Source organism: Astyanax mexicanus, chromosome 5 (genome assembly GCF_023375975.1).
Source record: "Astyanax mexicanus isolate ESR-SI-001 chromosome 5, AstMex3_surface, whole genome shotgun sequence".
Taxonomy (NCBI): Eukaryota; Metazoa; Chordata; class Actinopteri; order Characiformes; family Acestrorhamphidae; genus Astyanax; species Astyanax mexicanus.
In genome coordinates, this window is record NC_064412.1 from 46035428 (window position 1) to 46045743 (window position 10316).

Below are 10316 nucleotides of genomic sequence, written 5' to 3' on the forward strand. Positions count from 1 at the left end.
ATATGTTAATGTTAAAACATAGATGCACACACATAAATACCCACATAATTTGCCTTTGTTTTAAACAAAATTATGCCATCTTGACATGAACATTGTGCCTGCACCATTAAAATAACCACAGTGCTTGTGAATATATCTACACTGATGGGTGTGATCTGAAAGTGGTCTGAAAGTGAGTTGTGGCATATTACTATCTTGGCAACAAAAAACACAGGTGCTCCACTGACTGAAAACAACATAGACAGACAGTCTAAGTCAACAGTCATTTATTACCATCTCAATGAATTGTCAACAGGCATACCCCCCATGCACTGGTGGGTTTTGAATCATTGTCCTGCTGCAGAACCCAAGTTCGTTTCAGCTTGAGGTCACAAACAGATGGCCGGACATTCTCCTTCAGGATTTTTGATGCCTGGTTGATTTTAGCTCAGTCGCGGACAGTTTTTTATTGATCACATTGGGTTTCGAGTTAGATTTAAAGTTTAGGTTAGGGTTAAGTGTATGGTTAGATCTTAGGGTTAATGTTAGGGTTAGGTATAGGGTTATGTTCTATTTTAAATCGTTTACCTTCAACATATGGTTAAGTTGCAGTTAATTGACATTCAGTTGAATGTTAGTTGAATGTCAGTTGAGCATCAACAAGGCCATCAAATGGACCATCCAAGTAAAATGTTACCGAGATTTCTGTAAATCTTCAGCTGACACTCTAGGATTTTTCCTCACCTCATTGATCATTCTGCGCTGTGCTCTTGCAGTCATCTTTACAGGACGACCAAGGCTAGGGAGAGTAGCAACAGTGCTGAACTTTCTCCATTTGTAGACCATCTGTCTTACCGTGGACACATGAACATCAAGACTTTTAGAGATACTTTTGTAACCCTTTCCAGCTTCATGCAAGTCTGGAACATAGATCTTCTGAGAGCTCTTTTGAGGCATGTTTCACATCAAGAAGTGGAGTTATGTATCCATAACTAACTTTTGGGAGTTGATCCACGCACTCACTCCTCCCACTTCCTTTCCTATTTAAACCATCACTTCCTCTCTACCTGCTTGTTGAACAACCTCGCAGTTGAACGACCCCGCAATTGAACAAGCCTTGCCTGGGGCGTTAACTCCCGCCCCTTACCTGCACCTGCATCTTCCCACTCCATCGCCCCCTGTCTTCCCACTCCATCTTCCCACTCCATCGCCCCCTGTCTTCCCATTTCTAGGGTGGAACTTACTCTATTAGAACTCATCATAGAGAGTTAGTGAGGGTTTAAGTGATGTTTATAAAGTTTTTGAACACACCCAAAGGTTCATGAACTACAAAACCTGACCAGTGGAGCTAAAATAATAAGAAACAATTCACAGTCTTCTGACCTGCTCAAAATCAGCCATCAGGGTTTCCTGCTGTCCATCTCAAACCAGCTGCCCACTCTCCATCTACTTCTACTGGCCTTGTACTAGGTTGCCCTCTTCATTATTTCGTTTTTTTTTCCTTTAGAGGAAATAGGGCAGTATAATCATAGGTTTATTTTTAGAAAAGGGGCTGACCTTCTTGTCCATAGACTCTATATAAGCACTGGCAGATGTTTTTTTGATGTTGTTGGAGTCTGAGTAGGTTAAATCTGTCCAGTTTTAAAATAGATTGTTTTCTTCTATTTTAAACTGTCTTTTTTAAAGCCATTTAAGAGATAATACTATATGACGTTTTATGTATAATCTGATGAATTGAAATGATACATTAATGTAATGAATTGTTTTTACACCGCTGTGAATTTTCTATGAAGAAGGATAAATACAACTAAACTGAAAATACTGCTTATCTATGTGTTACACGTTTAGGATCGTGTGTTAATGTAGAATCTTAGATGTAATTTATATTTTGCATTGTCTAGTAACCCCTGGTGAGGAAGGCAGTCCATTGTGTAAAAAAGAGCAAGTGATGAATTTCTCAAAGTACAGCAACATTACCCAAACTAATGGACGGGACACTTCAGCTCTGGCCATGACCATCATAGTTGTAGCTTTGTACGTCTCCATCAACTACATTAATGTCATGCTGGTCCACACCTTCTTCAAGCATGAGATCTTCACTGAGAATCCTCGATACATCCTCTTCATCCACATGGTCCTAAATGACCTGATCCAGTTGAATATTGCTGTGTTGCTTTATATCATTACATATATTGTCTTTTTGATGAATGTCTCTTTATGCTGCTTTCTTCTAATGATTGCAGTGTTCACCACTCTCAACACCCCTCTAAATCTGGCTGGCATGGCTGTGGAGCGCTACATAGCTGTCTGCAAACCGTTACATCACACACACATCTGTACTGTGCGCAGGACGTACATTCTTATTGGACTGATTTGGGTTTTAAGTGTTATCACTATCCTCCCAGATCTGTTTGTTCTTCTAACCACTGAGCCTTTATCTTTCTTTTACTCAACCATTTCCTGCCATCAAGACATCCTCTTCCATCACCCATACCTGGTGGAGAAGAAAAACATCTCAAACCTGGTGTATTTTTCCTTCGTTTGGCTCACTTTGTTTTATACGTACTTCAGGATCATGTTCGCTGCCAAGGCCACTGGTGCAGACGCCCGGAAGGCCCGAAACACCATCCTCCTGCATGGACTGCAGCTTGTGCTGTGCATGTTTACCTACACTGGCCCGTTACTTCACAGCTTGTTGGTATCTCTATTTCCAAATTATGTAAGTGAGCTGAGAATCATACATTACCTCTTTGTCTACATTTTGCCCAGATTCATAAGTCCTATTGTGTATGGTCTCAGGGATAAAATACTCTGTTCATATCTGAAAAAGCACATGTTGTTTGCTGCGCATAAAGAAAGATGCAAAACACAACCTACCTAACTAAACTACTTATTGAACTGTACTTAGTTAACTAAATAAATTCTAAGCAAATACCTTGTTTATTCATTTTTACTCAATGTAAATCTGTATTATTACTACTAATTATTTATTTATATATTAAAAACAACAGAAAATGAAAGTATAATATGGGGGTTATTCTTTACGTTGGGTCAGTAAATCCTGATGACAAATACCTTAAAAATTACCTAGAGTAAAATCTGATAAAAAATGTTTATTCTCTAGTTTCCAATGCAAGGCATTACTCTATGTCTTACACTAAAGAAGCAAGGAAAGAACTGAGGCTGAGACTTTTTTTAGATTTCTGATGAATAGAAAATAACAACCTCTCCTCAGGTTAGATCTTTTTAAAGTGTAACCATCTGCAGTAAATCATTGTGGTAATTAAATTATTCAAAACATGTGGACACCAGTTAGACACTGCAAAAAAAAGTCATGGGGATCATTTACATATTCTGCTATTTCTGTTTTAATCAGAACATATGTCTGTTAATTCAGGACAATAATAAAGTAACAATAAACACAATAAAAAATAAACCTTTGCCTTAATGCAGTGTATCTAGAACACTGATGGACCAGTAGTGCTTCATATCAAAAACATATCAGAAAAGGACAGAACTGCAGATGCAGCCTGGATGTGGCTTGTGTTTGCACAGCTCTTTCAGATCATCTAAAGCTGTACAGATCAACTGGATCATTTCTACTGGGCCATTTACCACATAATTATCATTCTGAGACAAAATAATAAAAACTAGCAGATTAATAGTAAGTTATTAAGTGAAATGTGAAAAATGGAGATTGTTTTGTCCAACCGTGATGTTTAGTTAAGTCTAAAAATAAACCAGATGATATAAACCACTTTTAGTTGCTGGAGTAGTGTTGTTTTATAGCCACAGATTTTCAACGTAAAAAAAGAAATAAATTGTGCTGAACAAACAGTCATGTTAAATGTCAGATTTTGTTTTATTTATGTTCTGTTGTTTTGATATCAAATCACATCTGCAGCATTTACAGTCATATGAAAAAGTTTGGGCACCCCTATTAATCTTAATCATTTTTAGTTCTAAATATTTGGGTGTTTGCAACAGACGTTTTAGTTTGATATATGTAATAACTGATGGACACAGTAATATTTCAGGATTGAAAATGTGCAATATGCATTAAACCAAAATTTGACCGGTGCAAAAGTATGGGCACCCTTATCATTTTATTGATTTGAATACTCCTAACTACTTTTTACTGACTTACTGAAGCACAAAATTGGTTTGGTAACCTCATTGAGCTTTGAACTTCATAGCCAGGTGTATCCAATCATGTTCTCCTATTTGAATCTCCTCTAAAGAGTGGCATCATGGGCTCATCAAAACAACTCTCAAATGATCTAAAAACAAAGATTGTTCAACATAGTTGTTCAGGGGAAGGATACAAAAAGTTGTCTTAGGGTGATAAGGGTGCCCACTTTTTGCACTGGTCAAATTTTGGTTTAATGCATATTGCATATTTTCTGTTAGTACAATAAACCTCTTCTTCACATGTTCACTCAACACCTGGTATGGTAATTAGTTTTTAACAATGACATTAAATCAGGTGAGCTATTAATGGAATTGAACACTTCCATTGTGGTTCTGGCTCCAGGCAGGATCTCAACTACTTTTTTCATGATGTATTCCTTTTTACTGTGTTTGTTTTTTATTGGGTCTATTCTAATGATACACGATGTTTTACAAACAAAAAACACACACTTACTGAGAAGATCCTGGGCTTAGGTGCTCAAAGCTTTTCCACAGTATACAGCATAGTGGATGACCTGCCCCCCAGGAGACTTACTGGTCCCTAAAGTCTGGCAGAAGTTGCTGCATCTCAGACTCTGCATGCAGCATAGAGGGAATCATGGTTTGTGTATTTCTGTGGAATCCTATAAGTGGGCTGACTTTCTCCTCAGACTGAATATAATCACTTGCTAATACATGTTTTCTTGCAAACTAGAAGAATAGAACAAGAAAGCTGTAGAAGATCTTGTGTTATTTATTATCATACTATATAAGATTGTTTTGTTATGCAGGAGTAATATTGCTTTGTTATATGTTCTAGGGTTTAAAAGCCTTTTTAAACAGGCAGTCTGTGGTTCTGACATGAGTAAGTGATGAACTCCTCAATATACAGCAACACACAAACTACTGGTAGAGATTCGTACGCTACAGCTGTGGCCAAAAATGTGATAGTTGCAGCTTTGTACGTCACCATTAACTACATTAATGGAACACTGGTCCACACTTTCTTCAAGCATGAGATCTTCACGGAGAATCCCCGATACATCCTCTTCATCCACATGGTCCTGAATGACATGATCCAGCTAACCATGGCAGTGTTGCTTTACATCATATCTTACATATTTTTTACAATGAATGTCTCTTTATGCTGCTTGATTATAATGCTTGTAGTGTTCACCACCCTCAACACCCCTCTAAATCTGGCTGGCATGGCTGTGGAGCGCTACATAGCTGTCTGCTGTTCTATTCTTCCAGATCTTTTCATTCTTCTAGCCACTGAGCCTTTATATTATTTCCTTTCTACCATCATTTGCAGTCGAGACTTGGTCTTCAGGCATCGTTACCTGATAGAGAAGAAAAACATCTCACATCTGGTCTATCTGTCCTTCGTTTGGCTCACTTTGTTTTACACGTACTTCAGGATCATGTTCGCTGCCAAGGCCACTGGTGCAGATGCCCGGAAGGCCCGAAACACCATCCTCCTGCATGGACTGCAGCTTGTGCTGTGCATGTTTACCTTCATTGTTCCGTTATTTGAGAGTTTGCTATTATCTCTTTTTCCGTTATTAAAAAATGACATTAGATTTACAATTTATGTCTTTGTTCAAATTTTGCCAGGGTTTATAAGCCCTGTTGTGTATGGCCTAAGGGATCAAATGTTCCGTAAATATCTGGAAACACATTTCTTGTACATGGCACATAAAAAAAGCAATAAAATAAAAACACAACCCATCCCATCAATCTCCCAGTAGGGTCATCATATTGTCATCTAATTTTAATATCAATGAGAAAACATCCATTATGTCTTTTGTATCTTTTATATTTAATAATGTGTTTAGAGGGATAAATGCTTGTATAATTGTTTGAAAATCCTTGTTTTATTTTGTATTTTTTATATAATGTAAATCTGTTTCTTTTTTCATTACATTGTGTCAAAATGAACCAATGGGAATACTTATTCTTGGAATAAAATAAAAAGTAATTCTTTAGATGAAACAAAGTACTTGAAGTCTAAATCTACAATGTACCAGTATCACTGTGCTTTTATCTCTAATCTTACTGTGACCAATAAATTTCACTTTATTATCAACTATTTGTAAACTATCACCTATACACATATTATCTACAATATACAAAAATCATTATGCTTTTATCTGTAATAATAATAATAATAATAATAATAATAATAATTGAGTTGTTATAATCAACTGCTCTGCTGTGTTCTCTTTTAGAGCATTCTTTAATAAATGATTTAACAATTTTGGTTTGGTTGTTTATATATTGTTGTTTATATATGTTTTATATATTCTATTTTATCAGGCAGAATTCCCAGTATAGCTTTAGACAAGTCAAATCATTCCTTGTTAAAAATTTTGTCTGGTTTAAGACAAAGACTCTCTCTCTGTGTCACTGCGTGATTTCCAGGATAACCTTGTATGTGGCTTAATTTATGTGTCATTTGCAAAGATGAAACTGCCCAATTCCAGCCTTGCTGAAGCATCCCCAGATCATCACCAATCTTTCACCAAATTTTACAGTGGGTGCAACAGAGACCTGGGTCCTTGTTGTAATGAACTGCAGTCTTACACATTTTAAGGATGGAAGCAACATGATGCTCACTGTATCCCTCTGCCAGTAAAGTCAGAATTGAGCCCTTCTTTTCCTCACTCAAGCCTTTTCTTTTCAACTCTTTTGGCATGGTTAATAGTTATTTTTTATTCCAATTACTTTTGAGCTATTCCTAGCACTTGTTTTGCCATCCAGCGTGTCCTATTGCAAGAGGATATACTTTTCCTCATTAATAAGATTTGGTTCAGGTGATCACCTAATTAAAAGCACATTAAGTAGAAGGAAGTGTACTTAGGTTGGAATGGATGGGTGTCATACATGCTGATTATTAGAAAACTTTACAGTGGTCTCTTATATATTATATATGTTTATACACTGGTCAAAAAATAAAGGGAACACTTAAAGTTTAGGAGTGGAGCAGAGGAAAAACAAGAAGCCTCCTGAGCGTGGTAATCAGAATAAAAAGAAAAAACTGGAAAAGGAAAAACTTTAAAGGTAAAGTAAAATTAACAATTAAGATAAGGGGCGATAGAGAGCGGCGCCATGTGAGGACGCGTTTTTGCTGGGCTCCCCACTGGAACTGTCATTTTACATTTAATGTAGCTACTTAAGCTTGCAAGCTTCTTAAAATACTCGCACATAAAGTGAAGTGCTTGTGCCAAGTCGGATATTTTGAGTGAAACAAGCGTGGGACACACGGAAAAGCCTGGAAAATGCCGGATACGCGTGCTAACTCCAAAGCTAACCCGGAGGCTAATGCTACAGCTGATCGGAGGATTGAACAGGACGCCATCCTCAAAGCCATAGCCGAGCTGAGGACTGAACTACTTTCTTCAGCAGAAGCGCAAACTGCCGAACTCCGGAACCAGGTGGAACAGCTAAAGGCGGAGATTAAATTGGCCAACGATAATGCCAATGCTAAAAACGCCGCGCTGGAGAAACGAGTGGTTACCCTAGAGTCCTCGGCAACCGACCAATCTGACCGGGTGGTAGCTCTGGAACGCGATATGGCTAACGTGCAGAGGGAGCTCGCAGGGCTGAAAACACGGAATGAGGACCTGGAGGCACGGTCGCGTCGCTGCAATCTCCGGATTATCGGGATAAAGGAGAGACGGGAAGAAGGCAAGCGCACGACTGAGTTTGTTTCACTATGCTTGAAGGAAACACTCGGTCTGGAGCGGCTCCCTTTGCTTGACCGTGCACACCGGACTCTGCGCGAGAGGCCAGCCGACGACGGCCCACCGAGAGCCTTCGTCATCAGATGCCACTATTTCCATGAGAGAGAAGAAATTCTAAGGAAAGCTGGCCAGATGAAACAGTTGACTACCAGAGAAGGTGATAGAATCCGCATTCAACCGGACTATACCCAATCAGTCGCTAAACTGAGGGCAGGCTTCGGTGAGGTGAGGAACATGCTACGAGGCTGTGAGGGAGTACGGTATGGGCTGTGGTACCCTGCGGAGCTGAGGATAACGCTGGGGAATGGCGAGTGTTCACGTTTCAAGGATCCGAAACTGGCTAAGGACTTCATTCAGAATAACCTGAAACCCAAACCTTGACTAGGCGTGCGCGTCATTAGGGTCTAACTTACTTCTGAATCACAGCGATATGTTGGATTAGTGCCACGTAGATTTACACCCGTGACAGCGTTTAAACTGGAGTCAACGTTTCAGGTACCTGACTTCTGTACAATTTTAGTCTTGTTTTTCAGCTTTCGTTCAATAAGGGTGGATTTACCAAAGATGACTGTTCTACTCCTCCATTATTAAGATGGGCGAATCCAGGAGTGGCACTAAATATAATCCATGTTATCACGCAAAGAATGTCCGAGTCACCGACCGGAAAGAGCAGTTTCTGGACTGCACAATCATATAGACCTAGTCAAGTGGGATATACAAGTTGAGTTTAGCTGCGTTAATTTTACCCTGTTATTTACATAGTTCCAGTGTGGCTCAGTTTCACAGGGTAAGCTTTGAAGGTTACGAGTATGTGTTGGGGGGGATACGCAGCCTCTTATTTGGGGAGAGGCCAGCGGGGTGGGTTTTTGTTTTATGTGTGTGTGTATATCTGTGTGTGTTTTTTTTTTTGGTGTGTTCTTTTCGCAACCCGACAGAGATCTGTCAACGTCCAATATATATTACAGTTATGATATTAACGAATTGGAACGTTAAAGGACTTAATCATCCAGTTAAAAGGAACAAGGTGTTCTCACAATTATCAAAACTGCGAACTGACATAGCATTTCTGACCGAAACTCACTTGCTCAATAAAGACCACAGTAGACTCAAGAGAGGGGGCTTTCTCCAAATTTTTCATTCTGGACTAAACGCTAAATTTCGGGGCACAGCCATCCTTATTCGTAGAGAGATACAGTTTGTGCAATCTAAGGCCATCTCTGATAAAGATGGTCGTTATATTATTGTTCAAGGACGTCTTCTTAATTGGCCAGTGGTACTTGCGTGTGTTTATGGTCCTAATTGGGATAATTCCAGTTTTTTTAGCACCCTTTTTTCTTTGCTTCCCGATTTGGATACTCATCAACTGATTCTAGGGGGGGACCTGAACTGTGTTTTAGACCCTATTTTGGATCGCTCTAGTAGCTCAACCCGGTCACCAAGTAAGTCAGCCGAGATCATAAATACCTTTCTTCAGGCGTATGGAGTGGTGGATGCATGGAGATATAGAAATCCAAAATCTAGACAATATTCTTTCTTCTCTGCTGCACACCAGTCATACTCTAGAATAGACTATTTTTTGCTAGACAGAAGGCTCCTCCCTCTTCTGAGGGCTAGCACTTACGAGGGCATCACAATTTCTGATCATAGCCCAATAACCATGACACTTACTTCTCAGAATATTGAATTTCCACACCACACCTGGCGACTCAATCCACGCCTTCTATCTGAAAAGGACTTTGTTAACTTCATTTCAGCTCAGATCGATTTCTTCCTAGAAATGAATCAGTCACCTGAAACTAGTTTTGGCAACCTCTGGGAAGCAATGAAAGCGTATATACGTGGGCAGATTATATCTTATAACGCCAACGCAAACAAATTACGGCAGGCACGTCTTAAAGAACTGACAGCTTTGATTAATGATGTAGATAGCAGAAACTCAGTAGCCCCCTCTGCTGACTTGTATAGGGAACGAGTGGCATTATTAACAGAGTTTGACATTCTCTCCACTGGTGAAGCTGAAGATCTATATCTCAGATCTCGTCAAGAATTTTATGAGAGTGGGGAGCGGGCTGGTAAATTGCTTTGCCACCAGTTAAGGCAGTCTGCACAGTCGGGTCTTATATCAGAGATTGGCGCACCAGAAGGGATAATTACGGACCAGTTGGGCATTAATAATCAATTCAGGAAATTCTACGAAGACCTGTACACCTCTGAAAATAGTGATGAGGTACAGTTGGCTGCATTTTTTGATAACCTTGAAATTCCAACCATAGAATCACAAGATAAAGAACATCTCGATCATGACATATCAATAGAGGACATCGATCAGGCCATTAAAAAGATGAAGACCGGGAAAGCCCCTGGACCGGATGGCTTCCCAATTGAGTTTTTTAAAAAATTCTCAACTAAATTAGCCCCTCT

At 39.2% G+C, this 10316-nt stretch overlaps 2 protein-coding genes across 2 annotated transcripts; both read left to right on the top strand.

Annotated features, from left to right (window-relative positions):
* The first annotated feature begins 1305 nt into the window (after positions 1-1305).
* Positions 1306-3659, top strand: LOC103033582 (odorant receptor 131-2-like). The gene has a single exon (XM_007238298.4). It carries the CDS (start codon positions 1928-1930, stop codon positions 2858-2860), a length of 933 nt encoding a protein of 310 aa, XP_007238360.2. The 5' UTR covers positions 1306-1927; the 3' UTR covers positions 2861-3659.
* Positions 3660-4708: 1049 nt separating this feature from the next.
* On the top strand, positions 4709-6097 carry LOC111196167 (odorant receptor 131-2-like). The gene has a single exon (XM_049479424.1). The coding sequence runs from the start codon at positions 5022-5024 to the stop codon at positions 5898-5900; it is 879 nt and encodes a 292-aa protein (XP_049335381.1). The 5' UTR covers positions 4709-5021; the 3' UTR covers positions 5901-6097.
* Positions 6098-10316: the final 4219 nt, after the last annotated feature.

Coding starts and splice junctions, on each gene's coding strand:
- LOC103033582 (XM_007238298.4), top strand. CDS start 1,928: ATGAATTTCTCAAAGTACAGCAACATTACCCAAACTAATGGACGGGAC.
- LOC111196167 (XM_049479424.1), top strand. CDS start 5,022: ATGAACTCCTCAATATACAGCAACACACAAACTACTGGTAGAGATTCG.